We start from the raw sequence: 27,323 nt of genomic DNA, 5'->3' as shown, positions 1-27,323 counted from the left end.
GCCCTGCGGCCCAGTCTCCGAAGTGAGGAGATCATGCTCTGCTTCAGTATGTCACAGTACATGTTGGCATTCATGGTTCCCTCAATGAACTGTAGCTCCCCAGTGCCGGCAACACTCATGCAGCCCCAGACCATGACACTCCCACCACCATGCTTGACTGTAGGCAAGACACACTTGTCTTTGTACTCCTCACCTGGTTGCCGCCACACACGCTTGACACCATCTGAACCAAATAAGTTAATCTTGGTCTCATCAGACCACAGGACATGGTTCCAGTAATCCATGTCCTCAGTCTGCTTGTCTTCAGCAAACTGTTTGCGGGCTTTCTTATGCATCATCTTTAAAAAAAGGCTTCCTTCTGGGATGACAGCCATGCAGACCAATTTGATGCAGTGTGCGGCGTATGGTCTGAGCACTGACAGGCTGACCCCCCACCCCTTCAACCTCTGCAGCAATGCTGGCAGCACTCATACGTCTATTTCTCAAAGACAACCTCTGGATATGACGCTGAGCACGTGCACTCAACTTCTTTGGTCGACCATGGCGAGGCCTGTTCTGAGTGGAACCTGTCCTGTTAAACTGCTGTATGGTCTTGGCCACCATGCTGCAGCTCAGTTTCAGGGTCTTGCCAATCTTCTTATAGCCTAGGCCATCTTTATGTTGAGCAACAATCCTCAGAGAGTTCTTTGCCATGAGGTGTCATGCTGAACTTCCAGTGACCAGTATGAGGGAGTGTGAGAGTGATAACACCAAATTTAACACACCTGCTCCCCATTCACACCTGGGACCTGGTATCACTAACGAGTCACATGACACCGGGGAGGGAAAATGGCTAATTGGGCCCAATTTGGACATTTTCACTTAGGGGTGTACTCACTTTTGTTGCCAACAGTTTAAAAAAATGTATGGCTGTGTGTTGAGTTATTTTGAGGGACAGCAAATTGACACTGTTATACAAGCTGTACACTCACTACTTTACATTGTAGCAAAGTGTCATTTCTTCAGTGTTGTCACATAAAAATATATAATTAAATATTTGCAAAAATGTGTGGGGTGTACTCACTTTTGTGAGATACTGTATGTATATATATATATATATATATATATATATATATATATATATATATATATATATATATATATATATATATATATATATATTTATGATTGCATTTGTTCACTTTGTTTTGGCAAAGTGAACAACTGTTTTCCATACCAATATAGACCATTAAATTGAAATTGAATTGACAGAAAAAAGATGGGGTTTGACAGAGCGAACGAGAGAGAGAGAAATAGACAGACAGAGACCTCCCAAAGCTTTATTTGCTGGGGGTTACAAAAACAAGGGATGATTCTGACACGTGTAAGGTCCATTTATTCTCATAGCAGTAAAGTGCTCTCCACCCCTGTGGCCTTTAATGTATTTGTTTGTCTGAAAATGTTACTTCCTGCCATCCAGTGTGCAGATAAACACACAGCCTCCAGTTCTGCTCCGATCACAACCACCTCTCCCCTCCCAGCATATCAGCACAACAGTGTTCTAGGGGCAGCTTTCTTTGTCTCCATATGCCATTGTCATTCACCCTGGCGGTCCAGGCTAACACCCTCCCACAGTACAATCATTTGTTATGAATAGCACAATGACAATTACAATGTTCATGTTAGAGTTTCTGTGGCGTTTGTTACATTTTTAATGAAAACATAATCACTGAAACATCTGGGCTAAGTGAGCGAGCCTTGGTGTGGTTGGAATTCAGCCAGTCTGTCTGCTGTTGTAATTGACATGTCTGATTATGAAGGACCCCTGGTCAGATCCTCCAAGCCCTGTGTAGGATGGTGTGTGTGTGTGTGTGCACATGTGTGTGCCATCACTCCCCCTGCCCGTAGCTGTCGCCCCTTCTCAGTTTAGCCAGCAGGAAGCAAGGCCACAGGAGAGTCACAAAAAAATGGACGTCACATATTTCCCAAAACTATATTTCCTGACAGTGCGATCACACCCATGAACAAGTGAGCCAGACAGACACACACACACACACACACACAAACACACGCTCACAGCGACGGGGAGAAGAGGGGGGAGAGTGAGAGAAAGACACAAGCACAAACACACAGAGGCCATCCCACACAAGCACACCCCGTGCTCTCTGTGCCTCCTTCCCTAAATTGGGCACCTTAAGAGCTCGTCTTTGATCCATGCCAGTAAGCTAGCAGCGTTGTGCGTCGTGTCGTGTTACCTTAGCCACTACATTTATCTCCCTGTGCAGACACCCAGGCTGCATTCTCTTCTACCATCAAAGTCAAAAGAACAACAACAGCCCACACATGACAGACCCAACACAGGGACAAGCAGGAGTAGTTAGGAGGTAGGCAGAGCACCTAGTATACAGTGAATGTTAAGGGATGGGCCACTGGGCTTTGATGTGCTGCTTGTAAACTGTAACGCTCCTGTATTATTCATCCCCAGTGGGACTTTCTTGAACAGGGTTTTTATTGATAACAGTGAAACAGGCGAAAGAGTCTCAGACTTCTTCCGAATCCCCAACCATCCAAGCAGGGATGTTCATCCAGTGACCGGCTTGAGGCACCCAGACACTCACTTCTTTTATTTTCTGCCAGTCCAGCAAGCAGATGGCAGGGGGAGGAGGAGAGGGGAGATGGGCAAGGAGAGGAAACAAGGGGAGGAGCCTGGGGAGAAAGGAGAGGATAGAAGGGAGGTGTAGGGGAGAGAGAGGAGAGTCAGATGGCCCCTCGGCTCATTGCGTATTCCAGGGGAGTTTGCTCAACGCCACACTGATTTTTGTAAATTGCCTTATTTCCACACTGGGCTCAGCTGGAGGTACTGACAGTTCTTCAGACCAACACTAGTTTTTTAGAGCAGAATAGCAGTTTTTTCTGCAGCACTCATACCAGACTGTGTAACTGTGCGTGTGAGCAGATGTGTTTGGCCGGGTCTGTCAGTGTGAATGCAAGACTTTGCGTGAGTTTCTGTAAGTGTATGTGTCTATATGCTGGTGTCAGTACATGTCTGTCTGTATAAGTGTCTTCATGAGGTTGTCAGTGACGTGTGATATCCTCAGCAGCTTCTGATGGCTGCTAAAACATTCAGTGTTGCAAAATGCTAAAAAGATCTTCAGTAGCTTTAAGACTGAACCCATAAGTTTACTCATTACTTTAATATTTGTTCCTCGAAATGCTAGCCTTCCTGTGATTTATCAAGTCATTATCCTCTTTCTCTGAATTAAAGTTACCAGGACAAAATCAGAAGCGCTCGCACTGACCTCCTGCACTAAATATCTACTCCAGGGGGGTCATTCCAACAGACCATGTGAACTGGCATAAACTATGGTCTAAAAATATAGCCCCAACATTATGCCAAAATGTAGTCAGCAATATTGAAACGAGAATTCAGAATATACAAAGCGGTCCACTCTTTTCTTTCCTTTATGGGTTAAGGTGAATGTAATCAAGATGAGTGTGATCTCCAGCTTGAATTGATTTAAGAAGTGGTTTGGGAGTAACGGGTGCTGGCAGCGGTTCTTTCTGTGGACTTGGTTCCCTCGTTGCTGTCTTACTCCACCTCTCTGTTGTGTACGATTGCTTGTTGTGTCCTTCTGGCCTTTGCCCCAATATGCTCTTAAATGTCCCCCATGATGCGGTCCCACCGGGAGGCAGCTGTGCAGGGGCGGGGCTGGCCTTCCGAAAGATTCCGAAATCTGACAACTTTCTTGGTGAAGGGGGGTGCCTTGATAAGTCACTGATTTCGTGGGTGCAGGTGTATTCGTGGTACAATATATAGGGTATTGCAAAGGTGCTTTTTCTACCACAGAGCATCAGCGTTGCAGTACATTGTGTGTACTGATCATGCCCGCCAGCCTTCTTGGTTCCACACTGAACAATCTGGCCAGGCTGAAACCAAGCGCTGCCTGTCAGCCCCATTGTCATGTAGACTGTAGACCGTCCAGTTATCCCTTTTGCCCAATCATTATGGAACAGAGTAGGTAGATCTTTCACACCATAGCTTATTCAGGCTGGTTTACACTTTAATCTTTGTGTACCAAAACGACTGGTCTACATACCCTTACAGACCTGTAAGGGTATGTAGCCCTTACAGACTGGTCTACATAACCAAAGTTATTTTGGTTTTGTGGCTTGGAAAAGTGCCCAGTGTAGAAATTATTCTCATTTCCTATTCCAAAAGAAATCCACAGTGCGATCAATTAATGTTTGTGATGGGCCATAAAGTCACTGCCTGTTAGCTGTGCCATAACGAGACCTGGGTTTGAATCCTGCTTGCAGATTAGCCCAGGGGTGCCTCTGAGGTTGTTGCAATTGGCCAGCACCGTCCAGCTTTTGGGGAAATAACAGAATAGGGTTGCTTTGCCTCACACATGAGCATCGCCAGATTGGGTGCTTGTGAGCTCAATCAAGGTGGATGGCCATACAGTATGTCAGATCAGTACGAATGTATCTGAAGAAAACGTACCTTGACATTGACTGTCCACAGTTCACTGGGACTTGCTGTGATAGAGCACTGCTTTAATTACAAAATGGATATCTCGAAGTTTTGGAGAACAAAATGAAAAAGGAAAAGAACCTGTGAGAAAGCATAAAATATTTGAGGAAATCAAGTTACCATCTAAATAACAAAATTTTGGTTCTATAGCAAAACATTTATATTTTACAGGTGTTTGAATCTATTAAGGAAAGGTTTAGGTAAAGTTATTTTGTAGAGCAGGAGAGATGGAGCATTAGGTTCTTGTAATTCGCCTAGCATCCACATGGGGGACATACCCCATGTGGTTCACCTTGAAATCCTTTGAGGAACTCAAGAGCAATTCATTCTCACACAAAGACACTTGTAGGCAGAGCCTAGAGCTAAAACACATGCTATGTCTCTGGGACCTGGGGCTGGACCACCAGTTTCATTGGAATCCCTGAACACTACGGGAAAGGACAAATTATCTGTAATAAGCATTTTACAGGATAACTGTAATATGCTCCTACTTAATATAATGTCTGTAATCTGTGGCCTAATACAAAAAAAACTAAAGTAATTGCAATGGTCAGCGACCATGAAGAAAACCTACACAGAATCAGGTCTTTAGCCAACCAAACAAAACCTTGTACAGGCCTTGCTATCTTTTTTATGAGTTTCCTGAAGAAAGGACAAACCGAAAATGTCCAGGAAGTGATAAATATAACATATGATTTGCTGACAGAGTCATAGAAGGGTGAGAATAGAATCCCGGTCCTGATAGGCTGTGTACAGCACACATTCTGTATTTGGCAGGCTTCAGAATGCATCCCCAATGGCTCCCCTTTCCCTAAGCACTGCACTTTGCTTCACCAGGTCATAAGGGCTGTAGTCAAAAGTAGAGTTCAATATAGGGAATATGGTGCCATTTGGGACACAACGCATTCTTTCATGTTGAGAGAGATGATTTCCGACCACTGTCATATTATTTACAAAAAGCAAGTATTATGGAGCTGTGACAGCAAATTTCACACGTCTCAAACAACAAAGCCAGTGGAAGTCTTTATGGGAGACCACCTATTACCAATGTTCTGATAGTAATGTCTCAAGCAGTTCCCAAACAGTCCTCTGTATAATCACACCTAACAGAATGGGAATGGAATGAATTGGACTTCTCTGCAAACACAAACAGATGATATCCACAGTGGCCATACTATTTTATATTCATGAAACTAAAATACCGTATGAATCTCTGGATAACCCAAATGTATAATAATGATTTTGGGAAGGAATTCTATGAGATGAACTGCTGTTTTTCTTCTTTTTTTTTTTACTCATTTCACCTTTGTGAGTGTACTGTGAGAGACAGGTTTGATAAGCATTTGGTTCAGTAGCCATGAATGAGGACCTGCAGGCTGATGTGGTGTCTCTGTCCTCATAGGCATTCTACCTGATTATCATAATTTTAGTTAATTGCCAAGGAAATTGTTTGCAAGTCTCAGCTGTGCTGTGTGCAGCAAAAGAAATGGGTTGTCCACGTCTCATCCCTTAACTGGGGATGAGCGGTGTTACACTGGCCTCCGGGGGCAGTGGTGAGGACTGTTATTGTTAGAAATGTTAAGCCATGTGTTTGTTTATACATATAATTCGGAATGTTCTATAGCAACATACGAATTAACCAACTTTATTGAATATTATTGAAAGCAAAATACAGTGGTATAATCCAGAGAAATCTTGACATAACTTTTTTTTTTGTAAGCTAACCTCCGTAAATTAAGTATAGTTCATTGTAAACAAGGAAGGTAGCAGTCATTATCTAGCTTTTTTTTCTTTCAAAAAGCATTAAATTAACATTAGCAACATGTCTGAGTATGAATATGAGGAGGAAATGTTGGTTATGTTATTTGAACGGGGATACACAGTCAAGGAGCACAAAAAGGATTACAGATGGATATAGTTTTCAATGAATCTACTTTCACCCCTGGCTACAGTTGATTACTGTATATGTATGGCCCAATAAGACATTAGCCTGATAATTTGGAGCAAAATGTTTTATGGTTCATTTCTGGAGGGGAAATTATATGTTAGAGTATGTCAGCTTTATTAGAAAAGTGACATTTTCAAAGTCATTCTGCAAATAAATTACACACAAAAGCATTGGGAAGGGCATTCAAATAAGCATATTTATAGTTATGACAGTTACATTTAGTTGAAGCAGATGTTTGGTCGTTATTTATAGCAACATGATTGGATTGCAAACCTCTAAGGTCTGATCTGGCCCTGTGTAACTGTAGGCCTATTTAAAAACCTATATCAGCTTGTCATTTTCCATTGTAAATGTCTAGGTAGACTAATCAGCCCAAGACTGAATCGCCAAATTGGATCCCATTCACATTTGTGCAATAACAAATACACTATTAATACACGTTATGCTTTCTTTACCCCAACCAGAAGCACAGGGCACATAGTGGGCAAGACTACATTGTTACAGCTGCTGTAGCACCTCAGCCTAAAGTTAATAAGACTGAATAGTCATCAATACAACAGTCATCTTGTTTGGATGCAATACAACATCTCCGATACCTAATGTTTAGGTCTAGGCAGGCTGCTACGTTTATATTTTTTGTCTTGGGTCTGTCGGGAATGATGTATTATCAGGCTGGCTCAATCCTATTATACTGGAGGAAAGTGGAGAGGGGGCATTGGGCTGCGCGCACTGGGCCCAGTCTGTGCAACCTGCATTTAACCCTTCTTTTTAAAAATGTGAGTATATGTGTTTTTGATGAATACTAATTCAAAAGTGATTTGGCCAATTGTTCTCTGTAATACCTCTTTTGTCACAAAACACACACTGGTGAAAAACACCTCAGTCAACAAAGCCTCCAGCCTACCCCTCCAACTCCATACAGTCACTCAGCAACTGCGTGTTAGTCAGCAGCAGTGGAGCAAAGTGATATGAATAGATAGAACATTTTAAAAAGCCATGGCAAAAACCTAGCACCAATATCTTTTCAAATTTGCCACATTTTGACAGAATATAGCAGACGTGGCAACACTGCACCTCCGTCCTGTGGTACTTGGTTGACAGGTCAAATCTGAACTGCGTTGTTGGTTGGCCAATAAGTGTTCTCAGCATACATCATTGCAGTCCAGTCAGAACAGCTTGACTGAATGTCCTAGACTGTATTGTACATGTATATATTGCATGCACAATACGCATGATAAATAATACATTAATTGTCTACATTAACTTAACAATTTCACAATAGATTCATTTTTTATTTATTGTTTTATTTGTGTATGTAAGGGTTTTGTTATATGGTTCATTTTGTCATCTATAAATACTGGGACCAAATTGTAACAAATGTATTACCCCAGTTAAACTCTGTTGTCTCAGGAACACAATAATCTTAATGGTTGGTCTATAGAAATGTATAAAAATTGACATCGCCCTTAAGTCAATTTGGATGCGCAGGGCACCCACCAAACATAATAATGACACAGTTCAAATGCCAAAGCTACTCTCAAGACGCTATATTAATTAGAAAACGGGTCAAAAGATGAATGAAACATCACGGCCATTGAGATTGTTGCAAGCAAAAATGATAAACATTGGTTTGTTGTTGTCTGACCTGAAGACTACACGTGCAAAGTGAGTTACTGAACAACATGTTTCAGTGGGTGTAAATGACTTTTGCAATGCTTGTACATTATGTTACATCTGAGTACCCCTCAGTGCTCCTCAGAAGGGTGGAAAGGTGAAAAGAGAAATGAAGAGACCGCAGGTGTCAGGATAGAGTGCTAGGGTTTGGTATAGTTTCCAAGCAAACTTTGAAGGTATTCAGGGTCCTATCCTCTTGCTGCTCCATAGGCAACCACCCATTCTTGAAAGAATGAAAAATCAACTCTGAGCCAGTGGAGAATACAAGGCAACGTGTGGTCAGAGAGCTATGTGCTATGTGTGTAACCGGGCGGTTCCTATTCAAATGACCACTCTGTACAGTAGGTACAATTTGAAAGTGTTACATGCTGATCTTGTCTCTCTCTGTCTTGTAGGTACTATGTAACAGTATTACATGCTGATCTTGTCTCTCTCTGTCTTGTAGGTATTATGTAACAGTATTACATGCTGATCTTGTCTCTTACTCTCATTTAGGGATTATGTGGAAGTGTTACTTGCTGATCTTGTCTCTCTCTGTCCTCTAGATCTGACACTGTTACATGCTGATCCTATTTTCTCTGTCCTCTATGTGACTCTGTAACATATGGATCGTGTCTCCCTCTTTCCTCTAGGTGCTATGTGACAGAGTTACATATTGATTATGTCTCTCTCTGTCCTGTAGGTGTTATGTGTGTGTGACAGTGCTGCTCTTGTCTCTCTCTGTCCTGTAGTTATTATGTGTAGGTAACGGTGCTGATTTTGTCTCTCTCTGTCCTGTAGTTATTATGTGTAGGTAACGGTGCTGATTTTGTCACTCTCTGTCCTGTAGTTATTATGTGTAGGTAACGGTGCTGATTTTGTCACTCTCTGTCCTGTAGTTATTATGTGTAGGTAACGGTGCTGATTTTGTCTCTCTCTGTCCTGTAGTTATTATGTGTAGGTAACGGTGCTGATTTTGTCTCTCTCTGTCCTGTAGTTATTATGTGTAGGTGACGGTGCTGATTTTGTTTCTCTCTGTCCTGTAGTTATTATCTGTTTGTGACTGTGTTGATCTTGTCTCTCTGTCCTGTAGTTATTATGTGTAGGTGACGGTGCTGATCTTGTCTCTCTGTCCTGTAGTTATTATGTGTAGGTGACGGTGCTGATTTTGTCTCTCTCTGTCCTGTAGTTATTATGTGTAGATGACGGTGCTGATCTTGTCTCTGTCTGTCCTGTAGGTATTATGTGTGTGTGACGGTGCTGATCTACTTCTTGCCTCTGCTGGTGATGGGCTGTGCATACCTGGTGGTGGGCCTCACTCTCTGGGCCAGTAACATACCTGGAGACTCCTCTGACCGCTACAAAGAGCAGCTCACTGCCAAACGCAAGGTACATTATACTATAATACAATATCCTATATACTGTATGTTTAATAATGGTGTAATTGCCTGCACAGTAAGGCCACAGGCTGCCATTTCCTCATGTTGGCAGAGTTGTACGAAAAGGTAAAGTTTAATTGTAAATGCCATGCGTGACATCCCAATTGTGTATATTCACTGTAGATTGTCTGCAGGCTTTTGCTATTTCATAAAGTTCTGTCTAGCCTTAAATGACCGAGAAGCCATACAGCCCCGTGACTAAAAGTAATTTGTGAACCTAGACACGTTTTTGATATCTGCTGTTATTCCATCTTAAACTTGTTAGGTCCCCGTAGGTGCCTCTGAGCCATAGAGATGTACAGGGAGCACAAAGTACAGCTCCCTCCGGAAATTATTGGCACCCTTGATAAAGAACAAAAAAGGCTATTAAAAAATTTACACTCTAGAGATGAGAATAATCTAATATTTTAGGTAAAATTCCTCATAGCAAATCACAGCTTATAACAAGAAATGCATTTTATATCAAGAAATACAAAAAAATTAAATACAACCACATCAAATTAAAACATAATTTAAACTGAATGGATTTAACTGTAAGTCTCTCTAGATGAGAGTGTCTGCTAAATGACTAGTAAGTTAAAAAAAAAAGATTGGAGCTGCATGTCTATCTCCTCTATCCTTGTCCTTTTGCTCCACAGTACATTAGCACTGGTTACACCAGAATTCTCACAGCAAAACATAAGGTTAGACAATGCTCAGTCATGCCATTGACTCCAACATTAAAACAGGAATAATCAGTGGAAAGGATTGTACAACGCTGATCAGAGTAATTGGAATCCATATTATCGGATTGTTTTGATCTGATAGACTGTTTGGGAAGCCAACCCGGGAGAACATCAAAGACATCATAGAGTCTGCTACTGGGGTTAACCAAGAAATTAGTTCACCTGCTGATTTGGATGTTTAAATAGTCACTGCAGTGACAACATCCAGAGTCTGCTTCTGGGTTAACCAAGAAATGTATTTAGGATGTTTTCAGTGCAGTGACTGTCTAGACATCCACATCAGCAGGTGAACTATTTAGTGTGGTTAAAGAACTAAATAATCCTAAATTAAATTGCGTCCCAGAACTCTAGGTTCTCTTTCTCATTGTTTTCTGTCTCTGATGTGTATAGGGCCTTGAAGGCTATTGATGTAAAACTATCCCCCTAGTCCTGATGAGCTAGACATTCCACTACTACAATTAGCTGCTTATGTCATTGATTTTCCATTAACATACATTTTTAACACTCTAGATTGTAATGATTTTCCCAAGTTGAGGAAATCAGCATTTGTCCCATCTCTATTGAAAGGTGGGGATTCCACTCTACTGAGTTACTATTGCCCCATATCTAAATTATCTGCTTTAGCAAAAGCCTCTAGTCAATAAACACCTGACAGTCTATCTCCATAAAAACAACACTAAGTGGTATACAGTCAGGCTTCAGGTCAAGCCGCAGTACTGTAACAGCAACATTGAACGTTTTACCCAGTGTGTTATGTACATGGTACCGGGCGTGTTATGCGCATGGTACCCAGTGTGTTATTTGTATGGTACCCAGTGTGTTATGCACATGGTACCGGGCGTGTTATGCGCATGGTACCCAGTGTGTTATTTGTATGGTACCCAGTGTGTTATTTGTATGGTACCCAGTGTGTTATGCGCATGGTACCCAGTGTGTTATGTACATGGTACCCAGTGTGTTATGCGCATGGTACCCAGTGTGTTATGCGCATGGTACCCAGTGTGTTATGTGCATGGTACCCAGTGTATTATGCGCATGGTACCCGGTGTGTTATGCGCATGGTACCCGGTGTGTTATGCACATGGTACCCGGTGTGTTATGCGCATGGTATCCGGTGTGTTATGCACATGGTACCCAGTGTGTTATGCGCATGGTACCCAGTGTGTTATGCGCATGGTACCCAGTGTGTTATGCGCATGGTATCCAGTGTGTTATGCACATGGTATCCAGTGTGTTATGCACATGGTACCCGGTGTGTTATGCGTATGGCACCCAGTGTGTTATGTGCATGGTACCCAGTGTGTTATGCACATGGTACCCGGTGTGTTATGCGCATGGTACCCAGTGTGTTATGCGCATGGTACCCAGTGTGTTATGCGCATGGTATCCAGTGTGTTATGCACATGGTATCCAGTGTGTTATGCGTATGGTACCCAGTGTGTTATGCACATGGTACCCAGTGTGTTATGCACATGGTACCCAGTGTGTTATGCACATGGTACCCAGTGTGTTATGCACATGGTATCCAGTGTGTTATGCGTATGGTACCCAGTGTGTTATGCACATGGTACCCAGTGTGTTATGCACATGGTACCCAGTGTGTTATGCACATGGTATCCAGTGTGTTATGCGTATGGTACCCAGTGTGTTATGCACATGGTACCCAGTGTGTTATGCACATGGTATCCAGTGTGTTATGCGTATGGTACCCAGTGTGTTATGCACATGGTACCCAGTGTGTTATGCACATGGTACCCAATGTGTTATGCCCATGTACCCACAGAGCTGAATGAATCAGATTTTCTATCCATTGTCGTTCATAGCTTACATCAACTATATTGGAAGATATATTAAGCCAAAAAATATGTCGTTATGCAGATGATGCTTTTCTTTACTGGAGTGGAAGCTGTTTGACTCTGGCTTTTAAAAATAATCAAACAGCTTTTAACATTGTTCAACATAATTTGTATGACGGTGGTATGGTGTGACACAGGTATGGTGTACATGAGCCACAGACACAGATGAATGAAACAGACACAAATGAATGAGGAATGTAACTGTGTGACGTGTACATATTGTTTTTTTTTGTCTTGTAATTGTGCTATGTGAATGTTAATGTATGAAATTGTCTGTATATGTTTATGGTTGTTATAACTGCTACTGTCAGAAATAGGGTTGTTTGAAATAGTGGAATTTTTCCCTCCTCCCTTCTGCTCCCAGCTACAATCTTGGTCGGGAAACAAGTCTCTCCTGTATTTGTCCCAATGAGACAACGTGTATAAATAAAGGTTAAATAAATACAGTGACTGCTCTGCTGTACCAGGTAGACCAGAGGCTTATTAAGCTGTCTCTGTGTACTTATAAAAAATTTGAAGCATTTAGGGGTGGATTAGCCTAATTAGTTTTTGCTGTGTTAATATTCATGTTTTAGGCTTTACTGCCTCTGCGACTCACACTTCCAAAACAGATGCAGCTGAGGACATCAATATCTCTTTTCACAGTTTACTCTCATCTGGTATTGCCTTAATAATTGGAATTGAGGTATATAGTTAACAGCATTGGGGGGGGAAAAAGATTCCCTTTCCAAACATGAGATGCCCTGCATTTTGTGTTTTTTTTGCCCAGAGTTTGATTTGAGGGCTCAGATATTGTGGGCAGGCTTTTGTTAAACATGAAGTAGCTTAATGAATGGACAATATTATTCTTAAAATACAGTTCCTTGTTGGAACACAGTATTTCCTTACTTTAATCTTGCTGTAAATTTTGCCACTTTATTGTCACTTTTAGTATGTTTGGTTTCCGGCTAGTCTAAAAACTGTAGCACTACAGTATTTCCTTTCCAATTTTCTTGAGGCTTGTTTTAGGGCTTGGGTATTTTCTGTATAGTGTCTCTGTTGTTGTGGTGCGGGCACATTAAAAGTATTATGCAGGGTTATGTCTAGATCCTTGGTAAAAATGTTAACAAATATATTTACTCTGACATCCTTGAGTAGGTAAAGCAACAATATCTATTCCATGGGACAAAACTAAATCCAAGGTATGATTGTGGCAATGTATAGGTCCTGAAACAAAAGCCTTTAGTAGAGGGTCACTGGACTTCTCCATGTGAATATTGAAATTGTCTGCTCTGACCACATGTTCCTACAGTATTAGAATTCTGGGAACTCACTGAGGAATGCTGTTTATGGTCCAGGGAGCCTGTAAATAATATTTAAGAAAAATGCAGTAGGTATAGATTTAGAGCCTCATAGAACCTCAAAAGGCTGAATCACAGTAATTATTTTGAGTGCAAATTGATATTTGGTGTTGTAAATCTTTGCAACAACTCTGCCTGCCAGAAGCACTGAGAATATGGTCAGTAGTTCTACCAGGATGAGAGGCCTCATTTAGGGCAATGGATTAATCAGTCTTCACACAGGCCAATCACTTTCAGTTTTTTGATAATCTTAGATCGGTGAATTAACTGTGATTCCCTAACCAAGGGATCTAACATGGATTAGTCCCATTTTGAGATGCAGGTATTATTACAGTCTTTTTTGTTTATGACCGAAATAGAGGAGGGCTTCATTCTAGTAAGTTTGCTATGGTGAACACCACTTTGATTTGGTCTGCTCAGCCTAGATTGAGGCATAGTTACAGTTCGAATGGAGAAAGCTAGACTCAATGCTCCTTTCTCACCCTTACCGTTTGGTTAATTAAGAAAAATGCATTGTTATGTAATTTATGTTTGATTAGCATAATATTATTATTTCTCCAATCAACTTACATGCAAATATACTAGTTTTGTGGAACGGAGCTTGTTAATGTAGACGTTCTGTAGTATGGGTGAATGGGTTTGAAGGTTTATCACTTAGTAGAAGGTTACAGGGGGACAGCTAGGGAAATGAGTGCATGGGAACGGAAGCTTCATGATGAATATATATAGATAATCAGACAATTTATTGTTTGTAAATATACGCAATCATTTATCACCATAATATGCCGGCAGGTCTTAGTAAATGTGACAACTCTCTCGTCACAAGCCACACATTTAAAAGGTAATGTGTTTCACAGCCTATGTGAATCCTCAATCCAGGACTCAGGGATTACCAGTCTGGTCACTTCCTTTTATATACGTATCTGTGCTTATATTAATTATCATAGGCGGCCATAAGGTGTAGGTGGTTTAGAATGAAAAGTACAATAAAATGGCATGTGTTCCTGGGGCTAACCAGACTGTTTCAAAATCCAGGACTCAGGGATGCCAAGTTGCTTAGACTTACTTACATGAGTGTAGTTATCAGTAGCCCTACGAACTATATTGTTCGTAGCCGTCGTAATCTATATTGAAGTAATACAATGTATTCCAATCCAGTAATACAGTTACAGTACAGAATATAGTTACATGTGTTGGGGTTAATAATAGGGTACGTGTCAAGTCTCTCCTAAACGGGATTACAACACAACGTGTTGGGAGGTCTCTTTTACGAGGACACTCGTAAACATGACTACAACACAATGTTGTAAAGTTTGATCCATAACCCGTATAGTACAATAAAGCATATTAGACAATTCAGTCAATTATGAGGAACAGTGGAAATCCCAACACTACAGATAAATATCCACAATATCATGCATTTAGTTACACTACTGTTCAAAAGTCCTTGTTTTTGAAAGAAAAGCAAATTTTTTGTCCATTACAATAACATAACATTTATCAGAAATACAATGTAGTTGTAAACTTTTGCAGCTGGAAACGGCTGATCCTGAAGTTGCCTCTTCACTGTTGACGTTGACACTGGTGTTTTGTGGATACTATTTAACTGTTTAGAGACAGTTTGCGCTGTTCTGTGAAGAGTACTAAACATCGTTGTACGAGATCTTTAGTTTCTTGGTAATTTCTCACATGGAGTTTCAGAAGAATGTTTCTGGCCATTTAAATGCACCTACAAACACTGATGCTGAAGATGCTGAACTAGTCTAAAGAAGGCAAGTTTTATTTCTTCTTTTATTAGCACAACAGTTTTCAGTAGGGATAACCTAATCGCAAAAGGGTTTTCTAATGATCAATTTGCCTTTTAAAATGATAAATGTAGCAAACACAAAGTGCCATTGGAACAAAGGAATGAGGGTTGCATGGGCCGCTGTATGCCTATGTAGAAATTCCATTGGAAATCAGACATTTCCAGCTCCTTAGTCATTTAAAACATTAACAATGTCTATACTGTATTTCTCATCAATTTAATAAAAATGTTATGGACCACAAATCTGCTTTTCTTTCAAGATAATGAAAATTACCACCGCTATTTAATTAACGACTTGACTTCGGTTTATCAAGATGCCCAACCATGTCGGTATTTGCTTGGACAACTTTGTGAAAACCACGCAAAGAAAGAGAAAAACGTTAGTCAACCTTCATTCGTTCGACTTATTTGCTAGATTTACATCCAAAGAAAGCTGCAGTAACTACTTCGCTAAGATTTATTTTGGCGATTTATTTTGGCTTTGTGTTTCTGTGGCTAGCCCTGAAAAGTATGCTCCGGTGCTAGGGCCAGCTAGTCCTAGGCTAAGGGTGGTGCTAGCCCACTTCCAAATATGCAAGTGTGAACACCTGCTTAGCCCTGGGCTTAGAAAGCTCTTAGCCTTAAGCTATGGTTTAGTGTGAACATGCCTCAGGTGATCTCAGGAAGGTGGGGGCTGATGGCCCACACCTGGTGTTCCAGATCTTTAGAGAAACAAATGTCACCAAGGGTCTTTTGGAAACTTGGTGGGGCCAGAAGCTCCTCTTCGTCTAATACACTTCCATTCTTCCTCAAAATACATCTGTCATTACACTACAGTACCATCCACAGGGTGCAATAGCATGGAGAACAGTATTATGTCATGGTTTAAAAGCATTGAGTACAGTATCCTCCCCATATTTCCCCACATAAGGGAAGTACTAGCTACTTGTCTTCGTTTTTATTTTTCTCAAACACCCTCTTCCACTTTCCAGTGTCTTGTCCCCTCCAATTTATTCTTTCCAGTGTACCTGTCAGCCTGTTGATGCGGTTTTCGGTGTTAGGGTCAGTTCCGTTTCATTTGGGCCAATGCCAGTTCACAAGCTGAATTATAATTATGTAGTGCCCTGTTTTTTTTAATGAGGGGCAGTCATGAAATGACTCAATCAAGCACATAATTACACATGGAACCAATGTAATAGGATTTGTGTCATTCTAATTTGAAATCAGCCTTCAGTGGTATCTCTGGCCCTGTCTTTCAGGTGGTGAAGATGATGATCGTGGTGGTGTGTACGTTTGCTGTCTGCTGGCTGCCCTACCACGTCTACTTCCTGCTCCATCTGTTCCAGCCCCTCCTGTTTGAGACTCCTGCCATCCAGCAGATTTACCTGGCCATCATGTGGCTGGCTATGAGCTCCACCATGTACAACCCAATCATCTACTGCTGTCTTAATGACAGGTACACCAAGCAAGAACAAATACAAACGCACAGCATATGGCACAAATCCGTATAAACGTTGCATTTTAGATTGTTTTAAAAAACATATGGTTGATTTTGTCTCCCTAACATTTGACACTAGATTTTCGCTGAGTTTTACTGAGGAGGAATAACTCATTTGAACATTAGTTACACTTCCACAGTCAAAGACATCAAACATGCTACGGTGTCCCTATTCACAACACTCTTCACTTGAAGTTAGGACATTCACAACCACATCTCATCCCCTCATTTTCCATCAAACTCTTTCCTCTCACATTGTTCTCAGCCTTTTTCCATTCACCTTTCCCGAAAATCTAGACTGCCCATGTCTGTCTGCCTGTCTTCATGACCGCCTGTCTATTCCTAGGTTCCGTACCGGCTTCAAACAGGCATTCCGCTGCTGTCCCTTTGTTCCCGCCGGCTCCTATGAGGGCCTGGAGCTCAAGTCCACACGTTACCAGCACACCCAGACCAGTGTGTACAAGGCCAGCCGCATAGAGACCACCGTATCCTCTGTCCTCCACGTGGCCGATGATCTAGAGCCTTCCAGGTTCGGGGCCCAGGCTGGGACCAGGTGTGCGGCCGGGCCGCGGGGGGTGTGCGGAGGGGGGTTGTGTGCGACAGCGGCCCCCAGGCGCTCGTCTCTGGACCTGACTTCCAACGGCTCCTCATCCCGCAGCGTTTCCAAGACCGTTTCAGAGACCTCCAGCTTCTACTCTAGCAACAACCTGCCTGAGTAAGGGGTCAGGCATGTCACTGTATCTGTTGATGGGAACTGTCCATGTGTTGGCCATGCGTTGCTCATGCGTTGCCCATGCATTGCTTGTGCGTGCGTGGCACACTTACATTGGTGTTGGTGTGTGGGTTCCATCCATGTGTGTCTTTGTGTATTTAGGTTAACTTTCTTTCTTTGAATGTTGGGGATCTAGTCCACCACCTGTGACTGAGGCTTGAAGTCTTCGGAGGGTAGTGTGGCCTGGTTCAAATGAAACTAGACTCAGTAGACGCTAAGGCAGTTGGGCATACTTAGCTCACAGTCCCTGGTATCTACTGAGAGATGATTGGGTTCAAAACTGGGTAACACTAGTTGAATACAGGACCCAACACCAACCCTATAGTCTTTTTAATATCTTCAACTGTCAGAACATATCCAAAACTCTAGCATCTTGCATATTCACAGTTGCTTCTTAAGACCCACTCAACCCACACACACACACAGTGGGTGACATCATATTATTGCTGGTTCCCCTAAATGGTGCATTTACTGTGTGGTTTGTTTTTGCATGCTGGGAGCACTGACAGTCCTCACAGCACAGTGAATTTCAGAATTTGTCATGATAAGCCTGGTAGTTTCAAGGCAGAGCCTCAGTCCCTGGATGTCTAAAGGTCAGCAAGTTAGGGACTGGGATATAGAAAACCAACTGACTTTCCTGAACAAATTGCTAGTCAGCTGTGCAGTCAGCTGTTCCATATTCAGATATTCAAGTTAAATTAATAAATTATATGATACCATTTTTGTATAATAAAATATGTATTTTGAACGCAGTGTTTCACTTACACACACGCACACACACACACACACACAGACACAAACACGCTATACACTTTCATCAAAGGAAAACGATCCTTGCAGTCAGCTCAGATCTCTGTCATCCGGTGGGAACAGAGAGACAGTGGGTGAAACACCTGTTGATTTGTATTTATATTCTCCGGGCCTTATACGGGTGAATATATTTTTAACGTGGAATAATGATTAACCCTAACCCTATTTTCACATCTTTTGAATATTCAACATTTTATTCAGGAGTTTGGAGCCAGGCTGAAAAATCAGTTGACTAGCAATGACTCCTCTTCCGTCTGGAAAGGCGTCAGACAGTTCACAAACTATAAACCTAAGTCATTAACTATATGTGGAACTGGCACTGAACCACTTTCACTGCTGATTTGACTTACAAAGGCCCCTCAATCACCAGGCCACTTCTCTACCACAGCATGGGGAAAAAAACTGCTCATGATTTTGGTCATGATTGACCTGTACTGCACGCCTGCCCTCCGTCTGCCAGAGGAGGATTTTTTGAAACAGTAGGTGACGAGGGTGGAAAAGTTGAGCAATGATCTTGCCTGTATGCTTTCCAGCCCTAGAGCCATTTAGTGCCTTGATGAAGAGCAGGTGGTAGGCAAGGACCCTTTCTGCGGACCATACAATGCATTGGAATTTACTTCTGCAGTGCGCAGGTGCAAAGCTAAACCAGACAGTTACGAAGGAGGATAGGACGGACTCTGCTAGGGTCCTCAAAGACAAATCAGTAGAGGTGTTAGTGTACTTCAGAACAGGCCTTTGCACCTCTACTCCTTTTTCTTTTTTAGAAATAGCACCAAAGAAGTATTAATATACAGTATAACATCTGCCAGAGACAGTAACAGAGCGACAGGGCAGAATATATGTATTAATAACGTGATCCATTGGTATTCTAAACCCCCATTGGTTTACATTTTAATGGAATGATTGTCTGCGTGTGTGTGTGGGGGCGCGCATGTGTGCATTCGTGTGTGTTTGTGCATGCGTAACACGTCTCAGTGGACACAGTCCGTAATGAGGAAGACCGGATTCACCCAGACATTCGATTTCTCCTCCTGACAGCCACTGAATTAAACCCGCCTATCAACTGATTCATTTAATACGGGGGAACCAGGTAGGATGTTATTTTCTCCAGACAACACCGACTCCCAGACACTAGCTAAGCTAAAAAAGAAAGACATCCTTCCTAAACCGAAAGGTAGGTACTGTAGCGCTCTTACAGATGAACTGAATTTCTGAAACCCAAAAACACTTAATTTCTAAGTGCAGTAGAATGTTTCAAACCACAGGTTCATGAGAATATTGTGCCAATGAAGCTGAATGTGTAATCAGTCATTCAAAACAGGTCTGTTCTTTGAAAACATTGCAGGATGGATGATCACTTTTTTGAGGTTGTTAGTGTTGTAGTGTTGGTTTTGATTACCTTAGTGAAGCAAAGTAATAGGCAGCCTTTGTTCCTGTGGGCTGGAAGAGAACTGGCGCCAGGCTAACTAATCAACTGTCTGAATGTTGTAAAGGCCACACACGTTTAGCTAAAAGCGTCAACTAAATGGCATATACTCTATGTCCTCATCAGTGGCTTCCCTCTCCATTCACACTATATACTCACAAGAGGAGAAGGAACCAAAAGTGACAGCTGCAAACATACACACACACACACAAAGGCATTCGTCAGATCTCTCATTTGCCGTAACACAGATAAGGTAGTAGGAATTTTCTGCATAGAGATTGTTTTCATGAAAACATTTGTGGACTTCTTACATTAAAACATTGTGGTTTTAACAGCATGTGATGAGTTGTTCACCTGCCTGTGTGTAGTCTACTATCTACAAGATGGACCCCAGCTGATGCAATGTACCATGACGAGCTTAACTCTGTTACAGAGATCTGAATGGTTTCTGGTTTTATGGTCTACAGCCCACACATTATGGTATGCCACAGTCAGTTTCATGCCAAATAGCATCTTATTCCCTTCACAGTACACTCCTTTTCACTGGGGTCAGCAGGAAAATTGTGCCATTTGTAAATCCCAGGCACTGCTCTGATAAAGGGCCGAAAGATCAGTTCATCACTACTGTGGATATCTTTGGACATAGTACAGTCTGGTTGGTATAGCATTTGTCTTTTAAATGTAATTGTCAAGCATACCAGTTCACCCATATTGTAATGTTTCAGAGACCTTCTCATGTACTGCTACTACAAAAGGCATATTGTCAAGCCAGATATGAAAGTGGTTGAGAATATCACACTATTGGAGCGGATGTGGAGCAGTTTAGAAGTCGCCAGAGGGAGATATTGTAAAATAGACCACTGAACAAAACTACTTTGTTGTTTATGTTGAACTAGTCTATCACAGTGACATCACTTGTTTTGCATTGACTGTGCTGAGGCAAGGTTGAACATTTCTGAGCATTTTGACTGACATTTACCCTAACTGGCTGTACTAAGAGCCAAGCAGGCAGCATTCCTGGGGTGACAATCTATGTAAATAAAAAAAGACAAAAATATGTACTGTATCACAATACCATAATAGAGTAACCACCTCTCTACACTATGGACGAAGACTATAAACAGATTGCTGTATTGTACTATTGGGGATAAGATATTTTATGTGTTAAATTTTACTTATTATTTTGTACTCTGTATGTTATTCTTGCTGGAAGTTTTATGTCAGTATTGTTAACTGTAATAATCGCGGTATTATCACAATATATGTATCAGGATTTATTAGTTAACAAAATAATAACAAAAACATTTAGAAAATGATTTGGAAAAAATTTGAAGGTATGATACACTCCACTATCTCTGCTTTACATTTTGTGATGTTTCGTGTGGTTTGTGTTTGCCTTATAACAGGCAGCTATTGTATATTATTGGTTGTTTGCTGGTAAACTTTAAATATTGTGTTAATGTTGTGATTAAATGTTTGCTCATATTGTAGCAAATGTTTTATATCAACCACAATATCTCAATGTATCACAGTGGTTCCCAAAAGTGGTTGACAAGTTCTAACAAGGTATAATTAGTTATGCTATCATTACAACTGTCAAGAGTAAGATCAAGGTTCCCCCTGGGAGTCATGTACCACATTTTGGGAACACATAAATAATGTATTGGTTGTAGACAAACTGACACTCAAAAATGGTTGACCAATGAAGAAGAAGAACCCCCCCCCCCCCAACACACACACACACACACACACACAAAGAAAACATTTTTTCAAATCAAATTTAGTGCACTGAGAAGAAACTGACTTCAACAGAGTAATTGTGCCTTTAGCTCACTGTTGGGGATGACAAAAACAATAGAGACAACATTAAGGTCTGGGAGTGGCATGGTCTGGTCTCTGCCTCATTGTAATTCCTGACCTTCAGTGGAGTCCTCAGCGGACAGGCACGGGGGACTAGAGGGAGCGATGAGTAGAGTGCCCTATGTCAGATGAAGCATGTTTGTGTTAGGACTAGACCTTTGTTGTCACTCTGTGTGAGCAGAGGACAGTCTGTGCGTATTAAACACCAGTCCATCTTCATGTGCCTAGCCAGACTATGGCTGTCCACATCTCTGTAAGTGGAGATGCATACCAAAAGACACCCTCTTGTCTTTATAGTGGATTACTTCTGTCCAGAGAAATGGCTCCAAGCAGTTCACTGTAAATGGAATGGGGTAAGAATCACAGACATGGCCTTGTCTGGAAGTTGGTCAGACCGTAACAAAGAAAGTTTCTATCCCAATCCAAAATATATACTATATAAGACTATTACATACCTGAATGTCTCTACGGTACAGCATTGTATGGAGTCACAGACTTCTCGTGAGAGTGCTACATAACAATCCTTGAATTGCATTGGTGTCTAAATGAATTGGGAAACAAAAAAGTGAGTTGGAAAGAATAGACAATGAGGAGATATTGATATTGTCAGCATAGCTTGAAGAGATTAAAAGAGGAGGACTTAGAGACGGACAGATGGGTGGGGTGATCAGGGGGTATAGAAGAGCTCATGGCTAAACTGATGAACACGTCTGGCCCCACCATGCCGGCTCCCTCAGGTTCAAGGCCCTGAGGATCTGCAGCTCATGTAAATAAATCCACATTTCCTCATTCAGTCGTCTGGCCTCTTCTCAGTGGCGCATGACCACCCTCACAGAGAAAGGCAGGAGAAAGGTGGGTGCCTTGGGTTGCGGAAACAGAGTGGAAAAACTAAAAGTTGGCTAGAGTCTTCCGCAACCCTGTCCTCCCAGAGGAGTGTAGTGGCCTGAGTGGAGGTGCAGTGATTAGTGTCGGTGTGTGTGGCAGGTGGTGTGGAACCGTGGGGGATTGCGAGAAGCTACTCTGCATCAAGTCTGCCTGTGGAGGACTCTAGTTTCACTCCACTACAAAGACCATTAGCGGCTGCCTGCTAGGCTACCACTGCTGATTTCCCTCATACCCTCATCGAGCTCATCATCCTTCATTAATAAACATTATGGTGGTATTGATTTTATGTTCGTACCCGTGTCCTTCCTTGCTCTCTCTCATCTTGAAATTGATGAAAAAGGGACTTGATCTGAGTACTGTGTGTTTCTCTTTAGATGTTCTGCTATGTTTGTCCTATGGGTGTATGCGGTTTTGGTTGACTTGAATAATGTACATTCTGTATTTAAATAAAACAGCAACTAATAAAGGCTCCATCTGTGTCTGTCATTCAGTGTGAATGTTGGCCTCGTTATCTAATTAAGGACGGTTATATAACTTGTTTTCCCATTCAATGGTATTTGTTCCTCCTTGATCATTCTCTCTCTCTTACTGAAATCCTGACATGGTTTCTCCAGGCTAAGGCTTTTGTTCCTGCCTCTGCTCAAATTAAAAAGAAATATGTAACAAGATGAGGTTAGTAGTGTAACTGTATGTGGGGATGGCTTGATGGACCTAACTATCGGTACATTTCACCCCTCCCCAGTGGCCAGCGCAGCTTTGGATAGTGGGTAGTTAGGCTAGAGGGAGCTAAAGGGAGGATGAGTCATGCTGTGCAGATGTCTGAGAAGGTCCAACTCACATGTCCATTTCTCCTAAGGCCAGACAAGAAACAGACGCAATGACACTCCATCTCCCTCTCTCATACAGACATGCAGAGACATAAAAATAACCATGCTCTAATATCCATACAGACAATCTTGATAACAAAGAAATAACAAAGAATACACTGACATACATTTCTCAATGTTCTTACATTCTTGATTAGAGTAGTGTAAAACCAGGCTGGAAACAAAGGCCAGAGACAAGGCTGTGGTGTCTTAGTGGTTTTGCCTCAAGTAACTGGTTCTGGTCTTCTTGACATCACCTCTATAACTTTCAACCTGGATTCTGTTACCCATATGGACTTGATTTGTATTGCTCCTTTCTGACTCACCTAGCACTGCCACCTGAATTCTTTACAGAGAGATACAGTATATGCAGTAGCCTGGCACTATATCTATATTCCATTTGTAACCTCTATACTAATACACCAAACTGTCTACCAGTCACGTGCATCTGAATGTGTAAAATATTTTGTTCATGTAGAGATGTTGGGTCAGATGTAGTGGCATAGGTTTCATTATACATGAGTGGGACATATGCTTCAGTGGGAGGTGTGGATGATATTTCTTCATTGGTCAGCCATTTTTGAGTGTCAGTTTGGCTACAACCAATACTGTTCAGCCTTTCCTTCTGACACAAAGGAAGTCATAGTGGACACCTACATACAAACTTGTACCTATGAGCATGTCAGGTAACTAGCACAGCTTTCTTCTGTCCATTTCTACAAAGTAACCTACTGAGTTTCACTGGTGCAGTCTGGGAACTGTCCTTCCAAGTCTGATCAAGAGGATGTCATAAACAAAGATGAAGTGTGAAGAGGCAAGTGAAGAGTGAAGTCTCCCTGATGTTCTTTAACTGATCACGCATCTCCCCAGATTTGCACCCACACAAATAGATACACAATGACACACGTACACGTACACAATCACACACCACTCGCTGCAGTAATGCAGACCTGATTAAATAATAAACTACTGACAGCAAACATGCTAAACATGACAGGCTTAATTGTCTTTTGTGGATGGAGCCTACAGAAAAATACTGTATCTGTCTGTCTCTTTGTCCCTTCAAACATTCTTTATTCCACTCTACTCCCTCTCGCTCATTCCCTGACTCTCTTTGTCATATTAAATCCATTTATAAAAATAAATAAAAATCTGAGCTCTTTATCTCAACGTTCGCTGTATTCAGATTCTAAACAGATTCTGTTTTCTTTTATGGCAGAGTTTTTCTGGGGATTGCTGATTGTTCTGTCTGACATTGATTTTGCTGCCACTAAAGGAATGCAATTTGAAAATGCAGTAATATAATTGCCTTGCTACCCTGAAGACCAGTGTACACCTTGGTCGCATGGCGCATTGAACCATTTGTCTGGCGCAGTATGGGAGGAGTAATATTACCATGGGAATAGGGGGTATGGGAGGAGTAATATTACCATGGGACAAAAGGTGTGCAAAGTTTTAAACAGTCACCATACGCAAAACAAAAGCTAGAAAATAATTTGCACAAACTGCCGAAAATCCCCCCTGTTGGAGAGAAAACCCCTCCAAAACAAAATGTAAGCTATCCGCGCACAAATGCTGACTATGCATCCAATTTCAAGTAGAAGCAAATATTCCCCTTAATTCATTGCTCCAAACCACAAGATCTCTTTTCCACAAGGGTTCTGGATAGGAATGTATTCAATGAATGTATAAATAAACAAAGCACCTGATTAGTCCCAATAATAAAAGACATTTTGAAAATGCGTAAGATTTTATCCAATTTCTGATTATATTGTTTTGACTTTTGAAAACTTAATCACAATGAAAGCAGTCTCAGATGGAAATATGTAGTGAATGACTGTGCAAAGTAAGTTTTTTTTATTTGCGTCATAAGACAACTAGTGCATGCACCCAAATAACCTCAAACAAGCATGGAAAGAATTACACGTAGAGACATTGCAACATCCAAATAATTTATTTATAGAGGACAGTTGGTGTTCAATTTCATGAATGCTTCATGGCAATGTCATATATTTCTAGAAATGTCCCAGCGAAACTGGCAAGCAAGTATATGCCTCACAAGTCAAAATAAAGGAATAGTTTTCATTCACCTTTCATTTTGTAAAAATTCTTGGCAAATAAGTACATTTTTACTTAGTAATTTTAAAAGTTGATGGATATGAAATGTGACATTTACGCAGAATTTTCCTACAACCATTGTAGTAAGGTGATTGAAAATAAACCATTAACTGGGGGGGTGGTAGGAAAATGAGTGCAAGGGAATATCACCTGTGTGATAAATGTGTACATGTGCTGGTCATAAAATGTGAATATCATCAAAGAGTGGATTTATTTCAGTAATTCCATTCAAAAAGTGAAACTTGTATAATGTATACATTCATTCCACACAGACTGATATATTTCAAGTGTTTTTTTCTTTTAGTTTTGATGATTATAACTGACAACTAATGAAAACCCCAAATTCAGTATCTCAGAAAATTTGAATATTGTGAAAAGGTTCAATATTGAAGACATCAATATTGAAGACACTCTAATCAGCTAATTAACCCAAAACACCTGCAAAGGCCTTTAAATGGTCTCTCAGTCTAGTTCTGTAGGCAACACAATCATGGGGAAGACTGCTGACTTGACAGCTGTCCAAAAGACGACCATTGACACCTTGCACAAGGAGGGCAAGACACAAAAGGTCATAGCTAAAGAGGCTGGCTGTTCACAGAGCTCTGTGTCCAATGCATATTAATAGAGAGGGAAGGGAAGGAAAAGATGTGGTAGAAAAAGTGTACAAGCAATAGGGATAACTGCACCCTGGAGAGGATTGTGAAACAAAACCCATTCAAAAATGTGGGGGAGATTCACAAAGAGTGGACTGCAGCTGGAGTCAGTGCTTCAAGAACCGCCACGCACAGACGTATACAAGACATGGGTTTCAGCTGTCGCATTCCTTGTGTCCAGCCACTCTTGAACAAGACACAGCATCAAAAGCGTCTCGCCTGGGCTAAAGACAAAAAGGACTGGACTGCTGCTGAGTTATTTTCTCTGATGAAAGTACATTTTGCATTTCCTTTGGAAATCAAGGTCCCAGACTCTGGAGGAAGAGAGGAGAAGCACAGAATCCACGTTGTTTGAAGTCCAGTGTAAAGTTTCCACAGTCAGTGATGGTTTGGGGTGCCATGTCTTCTGCTGGTGTTGGTCCACTGTGTTTTCTGAGGTCCAAGGTCAACGCAGCCGTCTACCAGGAAGTTTTAGAGCACTTCATGCTTCCTGCTGCTGACTAACATTATGGAGATACAGATTTCATTTTCCAACTGGACTTGGCACCTGCTCACAGTGCCAAAGCTACCAGTACCTGGTTTAAGGACCATGGTATCCCTGTTCTTAATTGGCCAGCAAACTCGCCTGACCTTAACCCTATAGAAAATCTGTGGGCTATTGTTAAGAGGAAGATGCGATATGCCAGACCCAACAATGCAGAAGAGCTGAAGGCCACTATCAGAGCAACCTGGGCTCTCATAACACTTGATCAGTGCCACAGACTGATCGACTCCATGCCACGCCGCATTGCTGCAGTAATTCAGGCAAATGGAGCCCCAACTAAGTATTGAGTGCTGTACATGCTCATACTTTTCATGTTCATACTTTTCAATTGGCTAACCTTTCTAAAAATATTTTTTTTGTATTGGTCTTAAGTAATATTCTAAGTTTCTGAGATACTGAATTTGGGATTTTCATTAGTTGTCAGTTATAATCATCACAATTAAAAGAAATAAACATTTTAAATATATCAGTCTGTGTGTAATGAATGAATATAATATACAAGTTTCACTTTTTGAATGGAATTACTGAAATAAATCAACTTTTTGATGATATTCAAATTTTATGACCAGCACCTGTATATATAAATATACAACTTGACTCCATATCCACAGGGATGATTTCATGAGGTAAA

At 41.4% G+C, this 27,323-nt stretch overlaps 1 protein-coding gene across 1 annotated transcript in view; it reads left to right on the top strand.

Moving 5' to 3' along the window:
- tacr1a (tachykinin receptor 1a) overlaps positions 1-22,974 on the top strand; it is a 32,360-nt gene extending 9,386 nt beyond the window's left edge. The window contains exons 3-5 of the mRNA XM_010902713.5: positions 9,353-9,503; positions 16,520-16,716; positions 17,105-22,974. Coding sequence (XP_010901015.1) covers positions 9,353-9,503; positions 16,520-16,716; positions 17,105-17,477 — 721 coding nt within the window. The 3' untranslated portion in view covers positions 17,478-22,974. The remainder of the gene's footprint in view (positions 1-9,352; positions 9,504-16,519; positions 16,717-17,104) is intronic.
- The last annotated feature ends 4,349 nt before the right edge of the window (positions 22,975-27,323 follow it).

Source organism: Esox lucius, chromosome 13, assembly GCF_011004845.1.
Source record: "Esox lucius isolate fEsoLuc1 chromosome 13, fEsoLuc1.pri, whole genome shotgun sequence".
NCBI classification, from domain to species: domain Eukaryota; kingdom Metazoa; phylum Chordata; class Actinopteri; order Esociformes; family Esocidae; genus Esox; species Esox lucius.
Note: the sequence above shows the minus strand (reverse complement) of the source record. Positions and strands in the feature narration are given on the sequence as shown.